The sequence below is a fragment of the Panthera tigris genome, chromosome F3 (genome assembly GCF_018350195.1).
Source record: "Panthera tigris isolate Pti1 chromosome F3, P.tigris_Pti1_mat1.1, whole genome shotgun sequence".
NCBI lineage: Eukaryota > Metazoa > Chordata > Mammalia > Carnivora > Felidae > Panthera > Panthera tigris.
The window spans coordinates 4,014,827-4,036,846 of NC_056678.1; the positions used below are offsets into that span (position 1 = coordinate 4,014,827).

The window sequence follows — 22,020 nt, forward strand, 5'->3', positions numbered from 1 at the left end:
GTTATGCCTTGTATCTGCGCCTGCACATCTAAGGTCAGGTTAAAGTCAAGATAACCTTTGTGAGTCTGTGCTGGGTATCTGCTCGTGATAACTGTCTGAAACACACACGCACGCACACAATCATTTCACAAATGGAGAACGGAATGTGGCATTAACGCACAAAGCCTAGATTACACAGCGCCCAAGGTTAACCAAAAAAAAGACAATGAAGCTGTAAGGTAACTCCTCTTGATTATACACAAACTTATTGCGTGATGGCTGGAAGCAATGTCTTTGGACCAACAAATGTAAACCAAAAGCGTCCTTGGTTATAACCATTAGCTTGAACAAGGCAGCTAAAAATGGTGGGGCTCCAACACGGCCCTTTTAATTCTGCTCAGTGTAGTTCACCACACCAGGGAGCGGCATGGAGGAGGGCACATGCTCTCCAAAGGCCATTCCTTCCATCCACAATGCTCAGACCGACATCTGCTCAGTATGCAGATTATTCTGAGAGTCCCTCTGTGTTGCCATTTAAAGCTGCTGCTGCTGATGTCCAGGGTTCCTCGCTGGGGGAAGGGGACGCGTGTTACAGAACTCCTAAAATAAAAGCTGCTTAGAAAGGTTCGCTCTTTGATTCTCACTGCCAGCACGCCCGTGCCTCTGGAGTGCTGCTAGGAGAGGTAGATCCAGTGTTTAAGTTCCGCCATTCCCTGCAGGAACTTAGTGTAATAGAAGTCCACGTTGTCTGCAAAGTCCGTACAAACGGGTGACTCCCTGTCACCAAAAGTACAGTATAACGCAGTTCCTCCGACACTAAGGAAAACCGTTGCTATGCACAGCAAGACCAGTAAAATACAGGAACCACCTCCAACTTCATCTGCAAACGTGAGAAGAGAGTAAGGTTACACTGGCTCAGAATTGAGATCCTAGCATCTGAGGTCTTCTCAAGACGTTTCTGGTCAATAGTGGGCCTCTACAGGTGGAGTCACTGACAGGAAGCCAGTGCTCCTGAGGACTCCACAGGACCCACCTATTAGTCACCACAAAGATACTTGTGGAGCCTGTCAGCGCTAAAATGAAAGCTAGCTCACTTATACGATGAATATGACCACTTCCATTAAAAAAGAAAAGAAGGACAGTACTTCTCCGATGTGATCATAGCATTATTTTAGGGTGCAACTTACCACCTCGATGTTACACCATCTTTGGAGTTCACATCATGAGTCCACCGTAAAGCAATGTCAATTTGATATTAAACAATAAAAAACGTCTTCAAGGGAGATCACTTTTGCATCTTAATTACTCAATTTTACTCTTATCATCTCGTGGAACAGTAACGTTCTAGCTAGTAGGGTGATTTCTCTTTACTTTGCTTAATAACTGGCAGGTTGGGGGGTAGCTAGGTAGCTCAGTCAGTTAAGTGTCTGACTTCGGCTCAAGTCATGATCTCACGGTCTGTGAGTTAGAGCCCCACGTCGGGCTCTGTGTTGATGGCTCAGAGCCTGGAGTCTGCTTTGGATTCTGTGTTTCCCTCTCTCTCTGCCCCTCCCTGCTTGCACTCTGTCTCTCAAAAATTGAATAAACATTAGAAAAAAAAACCAACTAGCAGGTTGGTTTTTAATACAGATGTCCATACAAGTCTCTCTATATTGAAGAAAATAACTATCCTTTGGTTGAAAGTCTTAATGATCATTTATGATTAAAGAAAAAATTTTTAATTTTGGAGTAAGACTAAAAAGTTGTATGATCAGCACGATGAGGGTGTACCAGAACCTTCTTGGAAGATAATTTGGCAGTATCCGTTAAAACTTGAAATTAATTTATCCTCCTGATGGGACACGTTTGACGGCGAGAGAGAGTGGGGAAAGAAGCTGGGAGAACAGGTGTAAACCAGGACTGTCTCAGGCCAGCTGGACCCCATCACTCAGTCCAACAAATTAATTTCTAGGAATCAGCTCACAGATTTGCACCACACACTAGCGTATTTACAGGCACATTCAAAGTCTGGCAAAGTCTGTTATAACAAAAAGTTGAGAATGACTCTGTTATTCCAGTTAAATAATCATGGACGTTCATATAATGAAATACTATGCAATTGTTTATAAGAATGAAGTAAATTTAATATGTTCTCTCATAGTAAGATATCCAAGATTGATGGTTAAATTAAAAAGAAGCGACATAACAGTATATAATGAACCCATTTGTATTAGAACAAAAATGTGTGTTGGTGTGTATATACATGTGTGCACACATATATACAGAATGTATCCTGCAAAGATGGTAAGAAACTTCAATCAATCCTTGGGAGAAACCCTCAAGGGAAGGTTGGAAGATTGGACATTGTTTTACTTCATTACTGTAGGAGTTTTTTCATGGTTAGCATATATTATTTTTATGATGAAAAAACCCCCAAATTTTATAAAACTTATCATAAACCAAATAGACTTTATTTGAAGGACTTTACAGTAACAAGTGAAGATATTCTTCCTGTAAAATTCAAATCCAAAAATATCGAACATGTTTCACCTACTCAGGCATATTCCTTTCCTACCCTAAAGGCAAACACTCAAATATGATGTGTCTCCTTTCAGATGAAAGACACAGATTCAGAATTTTTATATAAATAGAATTATCATTTTTTTAAAGTTTATTTATTTATGAGAGAGAGACAGAGCGAGTGGGGGAGGAGCAGAGAGAGAGGAAGAGAGAGAATATCAGGCAGGAGCTGCCCTGTCAGCATGGAGCCTGATGGGGGGCTCGAACTCACAAACTGTGAGATCATGACCAGAGCTCAAACCAAGAGTTGGACACTTAACTGACCGAGCCACCCAGGCGCCCCCATATAAACACGATTATGTAACTATGTTGTTCTGTGATTTACAAATTTATAGTTTAATCAATTTTAGTAATCAAAAGGTTTAATAATTTATATATATGCAAATACATTTTTAGACACACAAATAACTAGAATATCATTAATGTATCTCTTGGGGTTTTTGTTTTTTTGCTCAGTTCAATTTTTTTCACCATCTCTTCTGTTTTTTAGCATCATGCTCTCCCACCCCCTCATCTATATGAACAAATCTGATGCATGTACTTCCATGTCTTTTTCATGATCATATATTTATATATAAACACTTAAACGCAGTATATTTTTAAACACCTGCCCTGTTTGTTTTATCAACACGCATTGAAACTGTTTAGAGAGGCACAGTCACCCTGGGGGCCACAAGGCACCAGCGGAGTGGCCTGGTTAGAGACGAGATGGCCACTGAGTGCGGACGAATGAATGTCATCTGTAAATCCAGGGCTCCTCCTGGTAAGCAACGATTCAGTGCCATTCATGCAGAGCGTAGCACTGTATCCAGTGAAGACTCGGGTAGTTACAAGCAAGGTGCAGAGGTGAAATGAGGGATGGGAACAGATTATTTCTGAGGTTCCTCTGTAAGTGTAAATTAGAAGCTTTCTATTGTAAAACTCTAGAAACCTCTATCGCTATCCCTTTATGTCATACTTGGAAGGCATGCTTACACTGTTATTCGTAACAATGCAGTTGTTTTATAAACTTGAGAAACACAACGACAGCTTCTTGGCTATATTTCCTCCATCCTTATTTACCTAGGCCTTCCGTAAACCTAGCAACTACCTTAAATACAAGCCCAGGAGGGAAAAGTAAACAACAGCAACAGTGTAAACGCGCCGTCCAGAGGCACTTCTATCGAGCCAAGAAAAAAATCACCAGGGAATATATTTGTAACCCATAAACATTTCTCAGACCTACAAAAAAGGAGTATTAACTGCCCCTGAAAAAAAAAGACAATAGCAGGCTCACTTAAAAAAAAAAAAAATAAAGTATTGGGGGCACCTGGGTGGCTCAGTCCGTTAAGTGTCTGACTCTGGATTTCAGTTCAGGTCATGATCTCACAGATCACGAGTTCGAGCCCCGTGTCGGGCTGTGTGCTGACAGCGTGGAGCCCAACTGGAATTCTTGTTTTCCCTCTCTCTGCACACCTCCCACTCGTGCTTTTTCTCTCTCTCAAAAATAAATAAATGAATGTTAAAAAAATTTTTTTAAATAATTTAAAAAAACGTGTAAAACAGGAAATTGAAAATGAGCTCCAAACACACGGTCTGTGAGACAGGGAGACCATGCGTTGAATTTTACAACTTGCTTGCTCACTTATTTGAACAAAAGGTTCAGGAATGAGGGAAGAGGTGATGATTGCTTGATTCCACGTGTTTCTTTACAGAATATAAAGTGACTAAGTACGTGTGTCCTTTTACAAATCCTATTACCAAACACACTACCACGTCTGACCCACTCTTTCAAGCGACACCAAGAGCCAGCTCCGTGCTAGAGGGAGCCCGGGTGCTTTACCTTGATCTAAGCCATCGTCTATTTCCTGGAACCTCACTCTTCGTTTCGATGGTTTCTGCTGCATCTGGGCGGGACGGCCTCCTACACTATCATTCCTCTTCTTTAATATAGAGACCAGTCCTTCTGCAGGAACAACCTGTCAGAGAGAGTTTACATGTAACGGTAAAAAGTCTAATTCCATCCAACAGGTATTTGCATTTCTATGGTAGGTTTATCCAACTCCTACAGAAAAAAAAATCACAACTGATCATCAGAATCGTTATAATAACGCTTTTACTTTATGCAGATGACTGCCAAATACACACGTGTGAAAACACAGCCCCCAACCACTCCCAGGGCCGGGGGACCTGATGCAGGGTGCAGGGGACTGGTCCCGGCACGGCTCTTAGTTCCACGTTCCAGGCAGGGTGTCTGTGAGGTGATCACTCACGGCCCCTGTCTGCTTAATCACGAGTGCTGGGTTTTGTTTTGTAACAGAGGCTGATGGTCCAACACTTCGTTTTTCACTCACCAGCAATTTTTAAGTAATGAACATGTGAGGGGCACCTGGGTGGCTCAGTCGGTGGAGCGCCCAACTTCGGCTCAGGTCATGATCTCACAGTTTGTGGGCTCGGGCCCCACATCCAGCTCTGTGCTGGCAGCTCAGAGCCTGGGGCCTGCTTCGGATTCTGGGTCTCCCCCTCTCTCTGCCCCTCCCCTGCTTGTGCTCACTCTCAAAAATAAACAAACATTAAAAAAAGAAATGAACGTGTGAGACTCAAAATATATTTGATGCCATGAACTCAGGAACCCGAGACTGAGAGTTGAATGCTCTATGGACTGAACCAGCCAGGTGCCCCGATGCCAACTTTTAACATCAAAATGAGTGCTAAGCTCAGTCCCTCTGCGAAACTATGTTATTTATAAAATGATGCTCTGCTGCCCAAAATATATTAAGGGCTTCTCTTCTGGAATATCTCAGAGCCAGTTTCCCAGGGATGTGTACTTTGGCATATACAGAGTTTGGCAAACTATGGGTGGCGGGCCAAAGGCCCCTGCCTTTTTTTTGTCAATAACACTGAATCAGGATACAGTCAAGCCGATTCACCCACACACAGTGTAGGGCTGCTATGACAGCGGAACTGAGTGGCCTGAAGTCTCAAATGTTTAATATTTGGAGTTTGCTAGTATCTCCTGTCCCCCCCACCCCAACTCCTTTCTAAGCTGCCTCTGCTTTCCTCTGGAGACCCCTCTCCTGCCTCCGCCCCACCCCTTATTTGGGAACAAAGACAAAAGCAAAAACTCTTGCCATTTAGGAGTTAAAGAGGTTCCGCGGTATAGGGAGAAGGGGATCGGTTGGTAGAGCCAGACTGGGAAGCAGAGGCAGCCCCCCTCCAAGCAGCAGGTTGATTCAAAGAAGTGAACTTGTGAGCTGGCCTGCTTGGACAGGCTGCAGGTGATGACACAGGTGGGCATTGTGGGCCTAACACTGCAGATGTCAGCGTGTTGCCAGATGATACCTTGCTGGTGTTAGGTCACTGGAGGCTGAGGACTGCCAGTCACGTCATTTATCTGATCGATGGCATAGAATCCTTAATACGATTTCCAGTTCCAGCCAGCCATCTCTGCTAATGTGCTATGCATAAATACTACTGATTCTGTTCGTTCTTTTTATAACTCAAGGCTTTTAGGGCCAAATAACTCAATATAATCTCTGAGCTTCCCTGAACGTGGGTCTACAGAAACCATTATCTCAAAAAGAAAAAAAAAAAAAAATCAATGTTAGCAATTTAATCTTTTTATAGGAAATGGGTATTTCAGATGATGTCTTTCTTCTGAGAAAACTGAAGCACTTTAGTGACATTAAAATGGAAAGTACAAACATGCGAAAGAATGGTCTTTCAAATGTTTCTTTAGAAAGCAATGACATTAAACATCCCTTTATACAACGTTAAAAGAGCCCCTTTATGCAACAAAGAAAAATGATTTTACAAGTACCATGTTGAAACCGAGAAGTTTCTGAAGAGCGAGAAATGGAAAATGGAAACTAGTTTTAATGGCCATATTACTACCAATGATGTATCACTGATGTTTTTATTTTTAGTAAATGTAAAAAAAAATAAGGGAATTTTCATAGACTCATTCACTATCTATTGTCTGCATAAAATAAAGTCGTACAATTACCAACAGTGAATTCACTCACCATAGGTGTTTTCAAGTCGCTTTAACTACCAGGGAAAAAACAATCGTATTAAGAATAATTGTGGGGGGGGGGGGCGACTGGGTGGCTAAGTTGGTTGAGCGCCAGACTCTGGCCGAGATCATGATCTCACTGGTTCATGAGTTCAAGCCCCGTGTCGGGCTTCATGCTGACAGCTCAGAGCCTGGAGCCTGCTTCGGATTCTCTCTTTCTCTCGCCCCTCCCCCACTCACACTCTGTCTCTCTCTCTCTCAAAAATAAATAAACGTTAAAAAAAAGAAAAAAAAAAAAAAGAATTGTGAGGATGAGCCCCAGAATGGCATTACCGTTACCTTTATATCTTTGTGATATGAATTTTGAATCTATCAATTCAAGAAACAGACTCAAATCATAAATCAAAAGACAGTGAATATGAATAAAAGTATGTTGAAAGATGAGGTGAAACTCAAGGTGACATCCTCTGGAAAGACACAGATGTGCTTCTGAGACCCTGCAGCCAGCCATGGTGCACCGGCTGTCAGGTCGCTACCTCAGCCCCCGCCTGGCCTAATCTGGGGTATGTGCCCGGAAGTTACCCAGGTAAGTAATGCAAGCCTTCCTTAACTGGCTCCCCGCTCCTTATTTACTATGGGTGGCGGTGAACTTTGGCAGATTTTTGGAAGAGGGAAGAAATTACAGTTGTGTGAGATGGGCCAACATTTTTGTTTTGACACCCTCCACCACCCAACCCTTAATTCTTGGCTAAAAATCTAACCACACCTTATACTTTCTTTTCCTTTTTCTCTCCCACCAAAACCTGTTTCTTTCAGCAGGCCGGCCCCAGCGTCTGAAGTGAGGGAGTGTGCCCTCTTCCATTATTTCCTTTCAGTCTTGCTGAGGGACCTTCTCCAGGGATCTTTCTTTTCCAATTGCCCTGTAGTCCTGTAGTCTACAGATACAGAGCAAGGGATGGTAGGACCAAGTTTAGGTGCAGGAGACACAGGCCAAGGGGGAAACTCTGAAGACAGGTGGGTGTGGTCCTTTCTGTTCTGGCAAGAGTTTGGGGCAGGGGTCTTAGAATCTACCCCCAGCACAGAAATTCTACCTCCCACACCAAGGCAGTCAAACATAACAAGTTTAAGAAACAACTTTGGCAGAGTTTTTTTTTTTAGTCTTTTTTGGTACAAAGTCGGGGCACCTGGGTGGCTCAGTCAGTTAGGCGTCTGACTCCAGCTCAGGTCAGGTCATGATCTCAAGGTCTGTGGCTTCGGGACCCACGACAGGCTCTGTGCTGACAGCTCAGAGCCAGGAGCCGCCTGTGTCTCCCTCTCTCTCATCCCCTCCCCTGCTCACACTCTTTCTCTCTCAAAAATAAATAAACATTAAAAAAAAAAAATTAATGGTACAAAGTCTAGTAAGCCAAAACAAGGTCAGGGTCTTAGTTTGGGGTCTCACTCAAAAGACTGCCAAGTGTTTCGAAGCAGGTAGAGAAGTTGATTTCGGACACCAAGAAATGTGTCTTCTCCAAACTCCCCTAAAAAAAGTTTGTATGCCTTTCCCCACCTCTTTTCCATAATGTCGGCATTAAAAAGGTTAATTTCTTAATCTTGAAAAAATAAAGCTTTAAGAACCAAATTTAGTTTCCCACTTCAATTACCAAATTCCTTTCCTATCCAGCCAAAATAGAACAGCGCTTCCACTGAGAACAAAAGGAATGTCTACGCTGTAATTAATGTAATTGTCACTGGTGGTGCTCTATGAATAAGTGCAGAATTAAGGACAAAAACAAAACAAGACATCCATCTGGCCTAGTCTGTATATTTGCAAATAAATAGTTCTTCTGCACTTCCCCTCAAATATCAGTGATCAGCCCACAGAGCGTTTTAAGAATTAGCTAGTCGAACAAATAAATTTATTTTGCAACTCTCCTGGCACAGTAAATCCTAACGTGACAAGAAAAACACTCAGAGAGGCCTTCCCGTTAAACTGCCTCCTCACGAGATTAAAGGAGAAAACAGATACCAAATAATATTCTTTTAGTGATATGGGCTTGCTCAATCCAGAACTTCAAGGCTGGTGAATCTGGAGCACGAACACACGGTTTCTAACTTGAGAATTAACATTCACAAATCATATTGGCAAATCATAAGTAGCTTAAGTGCCAGTGATTTCACTCTAGAAGCACGTGTCAGCTTCAATGCCACTTTCACCGAAGGAATAAGCAATGTTCCCTGCCTGTTCCTTTAGACTTGGGCTCCATAACAAGAACCCTTATTTTGTGAATCGGGACACTTTATGTAATAAGAGGCATAATTCAGTGAATCTGTACACAGTCTTCCCAACTCCGTTACGTAGGCGTTATTGGTCCCCTTTTACAAAACAGGCCATGCTCAGACAGCTAACCTAACCCGCCTACCTTGTAGCACCAGTTACCGGCAGAGTTTGAATACACACTCATTAAACCTCCTGCCATTTCCTTTACATGAAAAGATCTTATTTTCTAGGGCTATTAAAATTTGGCTGCATATAGTCTGTTACATATTACAATTAAAGTGAGATGAACAGGATTTTCAAATAAACCTAATCAGGTGCTTTGGTCTTTCGAGAGTATTTTCTATCTCTAGCAACAAATCCTTATCTTACACATCACCCCAATTAAGAGATACTTAAACTAATGGCCAAATCCATTGATTTAGAGACATGGGGGAGGAGATGGGTGGATGAAAGATCTTTTGGGTCGTGCAATTAATCTGCAAGTAGATTAATGTCATGGCTTCTAATACAGCAAAGTAATGTAACAAGTCACAGCTGGAGCAGGAGGAGGCAGCTATATGGAGGAAAGCCATCATCCAGGAAGAACACAATGGTGACCTCCTATCCCAGGACGTGCGTTAGAACAGTGCGATGTGGGCAGCGCAAAAAAGAGGAACAGAATCGGGGCGCCTGGGTGGCTCAGTTAAGTGTCCGACTTCGGCTCAGGTTATGATCTCACGGATCGTGGGTTCGAGCCCTGCGTCGGGCTCTGTGCTTAGAGCTGGGAGCCTGGGGCCTGCTTCCGATTCTGTGTCTCCCTCCCTCTCTCTGCCCTTCCACTCATGCTCTGTCTCTCTTTGTCAAAAAATAAATAAACATTAAAAAAAAAAAAAAAAACAAAAGAGGAACAAAATAATGATGAAGCAGGTCAATGTTGAACTTTTAAAAGAGTGGTTTTGAAAGGAAAAAGGCTTTTTTAAAAAATAAAAACAGGAGTTTTAAAATGTCTCTGAGTTTCTAGGTAAGGCACTACCTCATGCTTTTGTAATTTGTTTTTGTTTGCATAACAGGACGCTTTAATAAGTACAGAATAGGAAAAGAAATGGTAAGAATGTCAAGAACCACTCCACTTCTTAACCCCCAGTCAACTGTTGAAATAAACAGACTCCAAAACACTTGATTTTCTTCGCCTCCAAACTGCTGCTTCCAGCCCCACCCAAATCTACTCTATCAGCGAGTCCTGTCTGTTCTCCTTCAAAAGTGCACCTTCACCACACCCCCCTGCTACCCTGACCCGACCCTGCACTGCTTCTCACCTCAACCAAGCCACTAACCTGACCGGTCTCCCTTCTTTGGCCCCGCCCCCGGACATTCGAGTCTCCACGGAGCAGCCAGGAAGCAGATCAGGTCACACCTGCTGCTCAAAATCATGGCATTCAACCTCCGTTTGAATTCAATTCCAGCTCCTTATCCTGGCCCGGAGGCCCTGCGGGTTCCCAGCTTCAGCCTCCTCTTCACCCGGAACACCCTGCGGTTCCTTCTAACCCGTTCTCTGCGCCCCAGCTGCACTGGCTCTCCCAGCGCCTTCCTCCACCCTGCCGGCCAGCTCTATCTCCCTCCCCCACCCTGCTGAGATGTCAGCACACGGCACTTCCCACGATCTGAGCCTACGTTGTTTTTTTAAATTGTTTTTAAATGTTTATTTTTGAGAGAGACACAGAGCGTAAGTGGGAAAGGGGCAGAGAGAGAGGGAGACGCAGAATCTGAAGGAGGCTCCGGGTTCCAAGTTGTCAGCACAGAGCCCGACTCCAGCCCAGGGCTGGAACCCAGGGACGGTGAGATCATGACCTGAGCTGAAGTCAGAAGCTTAATCGACTGAGCTGCCCAGGTGCCCCCTACGTTGTTCATTTTTATGTGAACTTACTTATTATGTGTCACTCCCTCTAGAGAGTAAGCTTCACAAGAGCAGGGACCTGACCTGTGTTCACTGGTGTGTCCTCAGTTTCTAGAATATGGTAGGCGCTTAACAAATATGCCAAAGAGAAAATGAATACACAGATGAGCAGTTTACATATAGACAGCACCTAGCTCATACTTAATTTGGATAACAGATTTTTCCCTTAAAATAATCAAAATTAAATATGTCTTTTAAAGGTTATTTTTCTAAGTAAACTAGGTTTAAAAACAAAACCTTGCCCTGTGTAGGTGACTGTTATTGACAACACTGTGTGTTGGCTTTGCAGAAAATACAAGAATGTATTTAACAGGATCCCCACCCATCAGGAGTTTGCAATGAGTCTGTAGAAGACTGCTGTGTGCCCTATGATAATGGAGAAAGAGGACAGTCCTAGACAGGACTTCAGGAGGGATGATGCTCCAGCCCCTCCCTTGTTTGAGGTGCAGAGCAGTCTGGAAGGAATAAATAGTAAAGAGCTCAGGGATCAAGGAATAATGGCAGCAGCCAGCATTCACTGAGGACCGACCGTGAGTCAGGCGCTGTCCTGGGCACTCCACCCACAAAAAGGGCACGGACTTAGATCTTGAGGTAAGCAAGACATAAATATGTAGAAAGGATGGGGCGCCTGGGGGGCTCAGTCCGTGAAGTGTCCGACTTCGGCTCAGGTCATGATCTCACAGTCCATGGGTTCAAGCCCCACATGGGGCTCTGTGCTGATGGCTCGGAGCCTGGAGCCTGCTTCGGATTCTGTGTCTCTCTCTCTGTCCCTCCCCTGCTCATGTTCTGTCTCTCTCTCTCTCTCAAAAATAAATAAACATAAAAAAATTAAAAAATAAACATGTAGAAAGGAGGTTCCTCATTCCAGGGCACCCTAACACAGAAGGTAAAGATCAGAGGTGACCAGGCCTGAGTGCATCTGGGATGCAGAGGCCAACTGAGCACAGTGCAGGGTGAGCGCAAAGGGGCAGCAGGGGGCATGCCGGGAAGCTGGAGTGGGCCAGCTACCAAGTGTCCTGAATACCGAGCCACAGACAGCCTTTCTACGGAGCCAACGGAGTCCTGGGAAGAGACTGACAGGGCAAAAAAAACCACTTCACAACAGAGGTTTCAACTGACTGTGTTAGACCCAGACCCTCAGCTGTGCTTGATGGCATCCACAGTGTTTTACGAAGGTGGGTACCTCCAGATGAGGCCTGGGGACCTTCCCCTTCTCTCGACAGATGAAGTCATTAATTTACTTCTAGTACCTGATTGGCCCCTTGGGGTATCGTTTGAGACCCCAAATTTAGACAGTGCAAATGTAAGACCATTTGGAGGGAGAGACAAGGTGACACGAGGGACGGGGAAACTTACTAAGCTGCAAAAGTCCAAGAGCTATTGCAAAAGTCCAAGAAGAGGCAGTAACGATGTAAACTGAAAGGATGATTACGTGGAAAAGAGAAGAAGCCAAGTGCAAGAGACCCGACAAGCAAGTGCAGTAACGCACTAATGAGGAGGCTTCGAGGGCAGGATAAAAAGGAAAGGGAAAGATGAGGCCATCTGGCACAAAGAAAAGGTAGGTCATCCCTGGATAACCCTCAGGAGCCTCTGGAGACTCTGGCACCAATCCTGGACGAACCATTTTCCATGAACCCTCTTCTGTGGTTGCAAGACTGCATTTCCTCCATTGGGAGGAAGCTGGATTTGCCCTGCTCCCCCCAGAAGGGCCGTTCTGGGCAGAACAGCCATGATTGACATTCCTAAAACGCTCCTTTGTCCAGGATCCATGAACAGCTAGCCACACAATTTCATAAAAGGCTGCAGCTTGGTCCTGGCCTCCCATCTGACTCAGTAAGGAGTTAACACGATGGCTCATCTTCGCCTAACTTCCCCGATGCCAGCGATCTAGCCAAGACACAGACAGGAAGGCTGCACAAAAGTCACTTTGTTTAGACAGCTTCTCCGAAGATAAGCCCAACAGCAATTTTGAGTTGCCATCATTCTCCCCATCAGAAAGGTCTAGGTTGTGTCCTCCCCTATTTTGTTTCCTGGGACACGGGCAGACCTGAAGATATCGAAGCAAATGTTGCCAATACAGACAGAGCAGGGAACATGTTTTGCCCTCTTTCAGATTAAAAACTTTTTAGAGTCCCTAGCAAGTGGCAATGTGGCTTCCTCCCCGGCTACCACATTCTGAATTATTTCTAAAAACAAGTATCAGTTGTATCTGAAGCATTTAATATAGTTTTGTGGACATACGACATCTCCACAAATAGACTACACAGGTACATATTAATGAAGAAAAATGAATGGTTTACTCCATTCGGCGTATCATGCTGCTAAAATGTGCTCCCAAAGGGAATCTCTTGAAGGACATACTATGATTATTTTCAAGGTGAAAAGACAGATTAATTTTCATAAAATGTACCCAATATTTGCTGTGACTGTCACCTATTCAGGAAACAAACACCATCCTCACCCCCACTCCCTCATGGAACAATCTACTACAGGCTGAGTAGACTTTTATTAGCAATATGGGGTTGGATCATGATGCTACCTTGAATTTGAATAACATATTTCTTATGCTGCGAAGAGCTGAAGAGTTTCAAGAGAAGATAATACAGTGCTCCCAGGTTCCAGACCCAAGCAAGTCAATGATTTCTTGGCAATGACTTACAAGCTCCTTGGGTAAAGGGAGTTTGGGTCCTGACATTAAAATAATCATGTTGGAATATTATGAGTATTGCAATAAAATTTCACCTTTCCCCCCCAAACTGGGATAGTCAAATTCAACAAACAGATAACTCTTGCAGTCGGACAACTGTTGAAATGCAGGCTTTATACGCAGTGCCCCCATCTGAATTTTTAGCCACTGTATCTGCAATGTCATGGCATAAAAGGAGTCACATAAAATTACTGAGGAGGGAACAAGAGAGTGAATCTCTCTCTGCCTCACGGACCCTGTACATGTGGTAAACTTTTTATGTTAAAAATTTATGAAACGAGCATAAATGTTTTTGAAGCCTCTTATGTTTTCTTTTTTTTTGTATATGTTTATTTATTTTTGAGAGAGACAGACAGAGTACGAGTTGGGACAGAGAGAGACAGAGCGTGAGCAGGGGAGGGGCAGAGAGACATGGAATCTGAAGCAGGCTCCAGGCTCCGAGCTGTCAGCACAGAGCCCAATGTGGGGCTCGAACCCACAAACGGCAAGATCATGGCCTGGTCGGATGCTCAACTGATGGAGCCACCCAGGCACCCCTTGAAGCTTTTTAAAAACAGTGCAGGTTGTACTTTTGGTGAGAGTGTGTCATGCTCTTTTTTACAAAAGAAAGAATATTAGTGCTTTGGATACTAAGCTATCATTTTACTGAGCAAAGTTATTCTGGATTTAAAAATGCTTCTCGAACCCAGAAAAGTTTCATTTATACAGTCTCTACATTTCTGAACCAAATTAGTGTAGATATTTTTAGGTCTCTAGTAGGAGATTTTGTGTAAATTATTTCGTTTGATGTGATGAACCTAATTGCTTAAAAGACACGGCAAACACTCCCGCTGGGCTGGCAGCAGTTGTCAAAGCCAAGTTCAGCGGCAGCCAGAGCAGAGCAATGCAGAAGTGGCAAGAGAATGAAAGCAGGGAGACCAGCAAAGAGGGAAAACCTGGCGACGATAAAAGGTACCACCACATTCCACCGTAACCAGAGAGATCGAAAGAGTGACGAGCGGTGAGGAAATCTGTGAGGGGCAGAGTCACTCATGGGAGAAGAGAAGTTTGGAAGAGAGAACAGAGGACTTGCAAGGACAGCACAGCACGTGGAAGAAAGCAGACCAGCCACAGTGGCTCCGAAGGGCATGAAAAATACTGTTCTTAAGTATTAGTTATTAAGAAATCATGTTCTGGGGTGCCTGGGTGGCTCAGTCGCTCAAGTGTCTGAGTCTTGATTTTGGCTCAAGTCATGATCTCACGGTTAGGGAGTTCGAGTCCCACATGGGGCTCTGTGCGGACAGTAGGGAACCTGCTTGGGATTCTCTGTCCCTCTCTGTCCCTCCCCCATTTGCTCTCTCTCTCAAAATAAATAAATAAACGAAAGTTAAAAAAAAAATCATGTTCTCACAAAAGTATGGAAGCATGAAAAATATTTAAAAAACAATTTGGGTAAAATTACCCAAGTAAGCCGCCAAAAGATGAAACCAGAAATTCATCTGATTCTTCACTGTATCCTCAGCTGTGACTCACAGTAGATATCCTTAATAGAATTCTCCTGAGAGCACGAAATGGTGTTTGGATTAAAAAGAAGTTTGTACTGGGGAGCTTGGGTGGCTCAGCTGGTTAAACTTCTGACTCTTGATTTCAGTTCAGGTCATATCTCACAGTTCATGGGATCAAGCCCCTCATCAGGCACAGAGCCTGCTTGGAATTCTCTCTCTCCCTCCCTCCCTCCCTCTCTCTCTCTCTCTCTCTCTCTCTCTGCCCTTCCCCACTTGTGTGCATGCCCTCTCGTTCTCTGTCTCCATCCCCCCTCTCAAAATACATAAACTTAGAAAAAATTAAAAAGAAGTTTTGAAATTTTAAAAAACTCTTTTCCTGACACAGTAAGGCAGAATGTATTAAAGTCTGTTCCTCAGAATGGAGAAGGAAGTATTCAGAATCATCACAGGACTGCAAATTAGTTCTGTTAATTGTACATAGCTTTTGAGCTTCTTGAAACAGCACAACGTAACAAAAGAATTTTAGGAAAGGGAACCATTGCGTATTAAAAATAACTTCACAGGAAAGACAACTTTAAAATGTAAATAGTTTCCACCATCCACCAGGTGTTACCTACGTAGGAAAACAAACATTATGAATTTGAGGAAGGAACACCCCACTCGGTTGTAAAACAACGTGAATTCAACCGTAACCCCCACTGTAATTGTTCTATAAGCGGGGGAGACACAACAGGGGCGCTCAGACCCTTCTTCACTATTTATACCTGAAGATGTACTAGATCATCGTCTTTTCCCCACAGGGTCATCTTGACTACTGGCATGAAAAGCAGCAGTCAGAGAAGGGTGACCTTTTGGCATTCTGGTTAGATTTGAATATGGGTGGGACTTCTGTTTTGATAGTTCCCTGTATCAGAAGCCTGGTGAAATAAACAAGGGAAGGAATACTGGTCCAGTCCTGTACTACTAGCTCTATTTAATTCTATTTAAATGAAGACTTTTTTTTTTTAAAGATTTTTTTTTTTTTAATTTGTAACTAATCTCTACACCCAGCGTGGGCTTGAACCCATGACTCTGAAATCAAGAGCTGCACACTCCACCGGCTGAGCCAGCCGGGTGCCCCTTTAGTTAATTTTTTTTAACTTTAAGAAATATATAACTGCAATTATAATATACGCAAGTGTAATATGTAACTGCAATTTTAACAATTCAGTGGCATTAATTACACTCGCAATGTGTGCAGCCACTACCAGTAGCTACTTCTAAAATTTTCTAAAATTTTCATCGACACAAACAGAACTCTGCACTCACTAAGCACTATTAAATAATTTCAAGAGAAAATTAACAAGAAAGAACCACAGTTTATAGAGGACTGACTGTAAATGTAATAAAAAGATAAATAAAAGAAATGAATGAATACTGGACCAAGTGCTTTACTAGTCTGTCTAATTTTGTGAAGAAAAAATTAAGAATACTTGATGGGAAATGGACTAGAAGTGGCAATAAAGGAAGCCCAGTAATGTAACAGCTAATTATCTTGGAAAGCTTTCGCCGGCTTCCATTTTCGTGAGTACTTTGTCGCCTACTCTGGCTCTGTTGCTTTTCCATCTTCTGCTTATAAGTTCTCCTTCCTCCCCCCAGTGATGATGCAGAATTAGAAAACAATGGATATAAATGGGACTCATGGGACTCAAAAGGTTACTTGGAAAAAATATATAAGGATAAAAAGAAAAGCAGTTAGTATCCTAATTTTCAGAGGAGGAAACAGAGCTTAGAGAGGTGAACAGTAACTCTGTAGGCTGGTAGCTAGTGGGGTCCATCTCTGACCCACAGCTGACTATAAGACTCCGCTCTTTCCTCGTAGGGGCCACCCTCCTGAGGGGCTTCGGTTTGGGTATGGCTTTATTGATCTCTTGAGCTTTAAAAAATGGTATTATCAAACAAAGGAGAATGGTCACCTTGATCCTCTCCACCATTTTTTTGTTTTGTTTTGACCAGCTTCATGACTGTTTGGAGAAACTTTGAAACTCTGGATTATTTATAACATTTGGCTTTAGCCAAGTAGCAAGTATTAAGTTTGTTCAGACCTACAGCTTATAAACGAATACAATCAGAAAGAGAAGATTCACAACATACAACTTAATGGCTTAAAAATCTATCCAGTATCTCCTTGTCTTCTTGTATTTTAAAATGTTTCCTTTAGGGGCGCCTGGGTGGCTCAGTCGGTTAAGCATCCGACTTCGGCTCAGGTCATGATCTCGTGGCTTGTGGGTTCAAGCCCCGTATCGGGCTCTGTGCTGACAGCGTGGGGCCTGGAGCCTGCTTCGGATTTTATGTCTCCCTCTCTCTCTCTCTCTGCCCCTCCCTGGCTGGTACTCTGTCTCTGTCTCTCTCTCAAAAATAAGTAACTATTAAAAAAAATTTTTAAATGTTTCCTTTGTTCTGCTGTATTGTTTTAAAGAATTAAAAAAAACATATTAATAATAAGAAGAAATAGTATGTATTTTATCTTCCAGGTGTCTGAGGAAAAAAGATGAGATTTCCTTACAAGATTGTAACGAATCCTGTTTTGATCATAATTGCCAGAATTGTCAAATAAAAGCCACAGCAGTGTAAATAACGGTGTTCCTAATGCTTACTGTACCCGGAGGCATGCAATACACTAAGTTCCTGAAGTATAAACATCGCGATCAAAAGTCATTTTATTTGATCCATACAGAAAAATTAAAACTACTAATTATTAAAAGTTTACGTTGAGTCCATTCTCCTCTCATGTCTGAAACCAGGGAAAATTTCCCCAAACCAGGCACTGTTTAGCATAGATGTGCGTCTGAAATTCCATTTGACTTTTCACTGTGCTTCTGTTAGATGCCAAACTTACCTCTGCAATCTCTATCCTCTTTGCGAGATCATCAAGGGAAAGACAGCTCTCGTCAGAAGGCAGATTCTCCTGCAGGCTGTAGGAGGCTTCCTCAGGAGAAAGATCTGGAAGGAGGTCCGAGTCTTCCTCTCGGTCTTCACATGACAGGGCGTCTTCGGTGTCTTCCAAGCATCCTTGTAGAAGGCTGTTCAAATAGTCTTCGGTTTCTTTGCTGACTCGCTCGTCGGCAGCCCCCCCTCCCTCCGGACGCCCTGCGCCTAAGTCGGATACCCCAGTGCTCTCACCAAGTACACTCTGGGAGCGCTCCGAGCCGGCCGGCCCCCGTGGGGATTTTCCATCGCTGTCTGTGAGATCAGGTTGCTGCGGCTCATCTAATTCACTGTTTTCCAGCCGGTCCGCGGGCAACGCCTCAGAAGCATCCTTAAGCGGCAAACGGAGCTCCTTTCTCTGAGTCTGTGAATACCTTCCCTCGGAACTCAACGCAGGTGGCGTGAGGTCAGAGCCTGGGAAGACCGAGGGCTCGATCATCGACTCGCTGGGAAGCGACGCTCCGGGGTCCGCGGCGGGGCCTTCTATTTCGGCCGCATCTCGGCAGGCGACCGTCTGAGCCGGCTGCAGGCGGCTGTCACCCTGGCGGGCGTCCTCAGACCTGCTCCCGGCCGCCCCCGGGGGCTGGGCGCGCAGCTCCAGGGCGGCCTGGGCGCGGCAGAGCGGCTCCGCCGCCGTGTGGTCCTTGCCTGCAGTTACCAGAAGGCTCCAGGCATCCGCCTGCCTGTCCATCTGATTACAGCAGCCGCCGCTCTCCGGGCTTGCTCTCCTGGGCTCCCTGCCAAGACAAGTTTCACTCTCTGCAGACGAAGAAAAAACAAGTTGTTTCAAGGTTCAAAACAACACTTTGCACGGGGTGGAAGAGAAAGGACGTACGAGTAATACGTGTGACACGACACAATTCTACACCTCTCCAATGGGAGCTGCGTCTGCTGGAATTAACGGGTGTCCTTAGACACAGGAAATACCCCAAGTAGTCAGTGAGTGACCCTTTACATACAGAAATTAACAGAGATTGTTCAAAAAATGTTAAGAATATGAACAAATAACTTAGTCTCCATGATTATCGAAAAAGCCCTTTTTCAAAGGCTAGAAGGTATTTTTCTGAACTTTACTGGCTCTATTTCCTCTCATATTCATCTTATGTTTGTACATTAGATTTATGCTGTTATTTCTATTGGTTTTTCGGTGTTGAACACTACCCACCACGGAAGAGGTTCAGTTCTCCGGTTCTTTCTGTTCCTTTCCCCCAAAGATATATAATCTGCCCCCTCTGGCTCTAGCCTCCCACTACAGTGCAACACAATTCTGGAGCAAATCAATACTCACATGTTCACACTGCTATGGCTTTGTAAATATTATTCACAACCTACCCACACTGTGCACTGTGATACATTTTCCTTTCTCATTTCCGCCTTATTTTGCTTGGTGATAACTGCCTCATTCCTTCAGTTAAAAAAAAAAGGGGGGGGGGTGTCTGGGTGGCTCAGTCGGTTAAGCGTCTGACTCTTGATTTTGGCTCAGGTCATGAGCTCACAGTTCATGAGTTCGAGCCCCGTGTCGGGCTCCGCGCTGACAGCTTGGAGTCTCTCGCTCCCTCTCTCTGCCCCTCCCCTGCTAATGGGCACATGCTCTCTCTCTCAAAATAAGAAACTTAAAAAAACCCCACAACATGTCTTTTGTGAGGTACCTGGCTGGTTCAGTTGGTGGAGCATCCAACTCCTGTTCTTGGGGTTGTGAGTTTGAGCCCCACGTTAGGTATAGAGATTACTTAAAATTTTAAAAAATCTTAAAAAAAAAACCCACAACATATTCTTGAGCCCCTAACCAGGGCGGCTTTCTAGGCCTGCTACACAGGCCTCCTCCTGGAATCCCCTCTGGCTGTGTTGGGAACACTGTTTCTGAATCCCAGGTCTTCCTCTTTGTTTATTCTCTGCTGAAATTTTTTTACGGTCCACGGAAGGTAAACTTAAGATTGTTCATATCTGAAAGTCTTTATTCCTTCACCCCTGACTAAAACTTTGGTTGGGTTGAGTTTTCTACATTGGAAGTCATTCCCTCTCACAGCTGTGAAGGCACTGCTGTGCCGTGTTGAGTGCTTGGTAGGGTCATAGAGTTTCTCTGCCAATGTGAATACCAGTCCCTGTCACCTACACTCTGTTCCTGGAAGATTTGGTTGTTTTTCTTTACGTCTGGTGCCCTGAAGCTTCGTGAAATTTCTCTTTCTTTGTGTTGGGTGCTTGGTGAGACTTTCAACCTGGAAACTCATGACCTTCAATTCTGGGAATTTTCTTATAAAACTTGCTTAATCATTTGTCCCCTATTGCTTCCTTTTTTCTTTATTAAGTTTATTTATTTTGAGAGAGAGAGGTGGGGGATGGGGAGAGCAGAATGAGCAGGGGAGGGGCAGACACAGAGGGAGAGAGAGAATCCCAAGCAGGTTCTGTGCTGTCAGCACACGGAACCCAGAGCCCGATGCGGGGCTTGAGCTCATGAATCTTGAGATCAGGACCTGAGCCAAAATCAAGAGTTGATGCTCAACGGACTGGGCCACCCAGGCGCCCCACCCCTCCAGAAGGCCTGTATTGGGATTCGGGCCTCTCGGACTCACCGTCTCTACCTTTTCTGCCACACCACTCCTCTCTCTGCCTCTGGACTTTCAGGGATGCTGCCTCAATTCTAACCTTCCACCTCTTCTAATTAATTTTTCCTTGTGGTCATCACATCTTTTAATTTCTAAGAATGTTTTAATTCTCTGAATGTTCTTTTTTAAAAAACAGCTTATTTTTATTTTCATATATACAATACTCTAACTTGTGACACTGTTCATTCATTTTTTAAAAGGTTTTCATCTGTTCTCTCCATTCTGTTTCCTTTGAGCTGCTTTCGGTTTGTCGGCTGACTTGGCTTCTGTCTTTCCTATCCGAGGCGACAAGCAGCTCTGTGCTTAAAGGCAAGTCTTCTCCAGGAGTTGGTCCTCAGTGTGGGACAAAGAGGGTCTAGGCCGTTTGCTGGAAGGCCTTCAATGTGAGTATCTGGAGGTTTTATCTCTTGGACAGGCAGTTGGTTTCCCCCAGAGGAAGCAAGAGACCAGCCAGCCACAGTTCTAGATACTAACTGCAGAAGGCAGGCTAAGGTGCTTGCCATTCGGGGGATAAGATCTTCACTCCATCCTCATTTTCTGTAGAATACCCTTCCTTGAGTTGTGCCTCATCCAAGTCCACATTGCCTCTAGTTCAGGTGCTCTAAGAAATAAACCTCAGCTTCCTGCTTGGCAGAAAGGACATATAAACATCTAAGTGTTTCCTGTATAGTCTTCTGGCCCAACCTCCTGTTGCCAGCCCAACCCTGTATGCTTGATCCTAGAGACACCTCCATGTTTCCCATTCCCAAATCCTTCCAGGTGGAACTCAACATTCTCTCTGTAGACGCTCAGTTATCCACCTTCTCTGGTGTAATAAGCCAGTTGCCACCCATCCACTTGCTTTCCAGCTTCCAGAACTTTCTGGATGTCACATCTACTGCTGCTGCTTCCTCACCGATTCGGTCACTGTGGGTTTCTGGGTTAAGAATCCCTTTCTGGGGTGCCTGGGTGGCACAGTTGGTTAAGTGTCTGACGTCAGCTCAGGTCATGATCTCATGGTTCGTGGGTTGGAGCCCCACGCTGGGCTCTGCGCTGACAGCTCACAGCCTGAAGCCTGGTTCAGATTCTGTGTCTCTCCCCACCTCTGTCTCTCTCAAAAAAAAAAAAAAAAAAAAAAAAAAAAAAAAATCCCTGACATTTCAGTGGTGTTCCAAGAAAAAGTGAAGGTAAATGTATGATCCACTATGTTTAATCAAAAATATTTTCCAGGGGGCCCTAGGTGGCTCAGTCGGTTGAGTGTCCGACTTTGGCTCAGGTCATGATCTCACAGTTTATGAGTTCGAGCCCCATGTCGGGCTCTGTGCTGACAGCTCAGAACCTGGAACCTGCTTCAGATTCTGTGTCTCCCTCTCTCTCTCTGCCCCTCCCCTGCTCATGCTCTCTCTCTCTCTCTCTCTCTCTCTCTCTCAAAAATAAACATTAAAAAAAAAGAATTGTAAAAATAAATAAATAAAAATATTTTCTGAATTTTTGACAAGTATGCATTCTAGTATACACTTATTATTGTTAATGTTTGTGTTAACACTTAGCACGA

At 44.0% G+C, this 22,020-nt stretch overlaps 1 protein-coding gene across 3 annotated transcripts in view; it reads right to left on the reverse strand.

Moving 5' to 3' along the window:
* Positions 1–212: 212 nt before the first annotated feature.
* CNST (consortin, connexin sorting protein) overlaps positions 213–22,020 on the reverse strand; it is a 113,427-nt gene continuing 91,619 nt past the window's right edge. For all 3 annotated transcript variants that reach the window (XM_042975356.1, XM_042975358.1, XM_042975357.1), the window contains 3 exons: positions 17,795–18,642; positions 4,361–4,496; positions 213–859 (listed from right to left, as the gene is read on the reverse strand). In XM_042975356.1, coding sequence (XP_042831290.1) covers positions 654–859; positions 4,361–4,496; positions 17,795–18,642 — 1,190 coding nt within the window. In that variant the 3' untranslated portion in view covers positions 213–653. The remainder of the gene's footprint in view (positions 860–4,360; positions 4,497–17,794; positions 18,643–22,020) is intronic.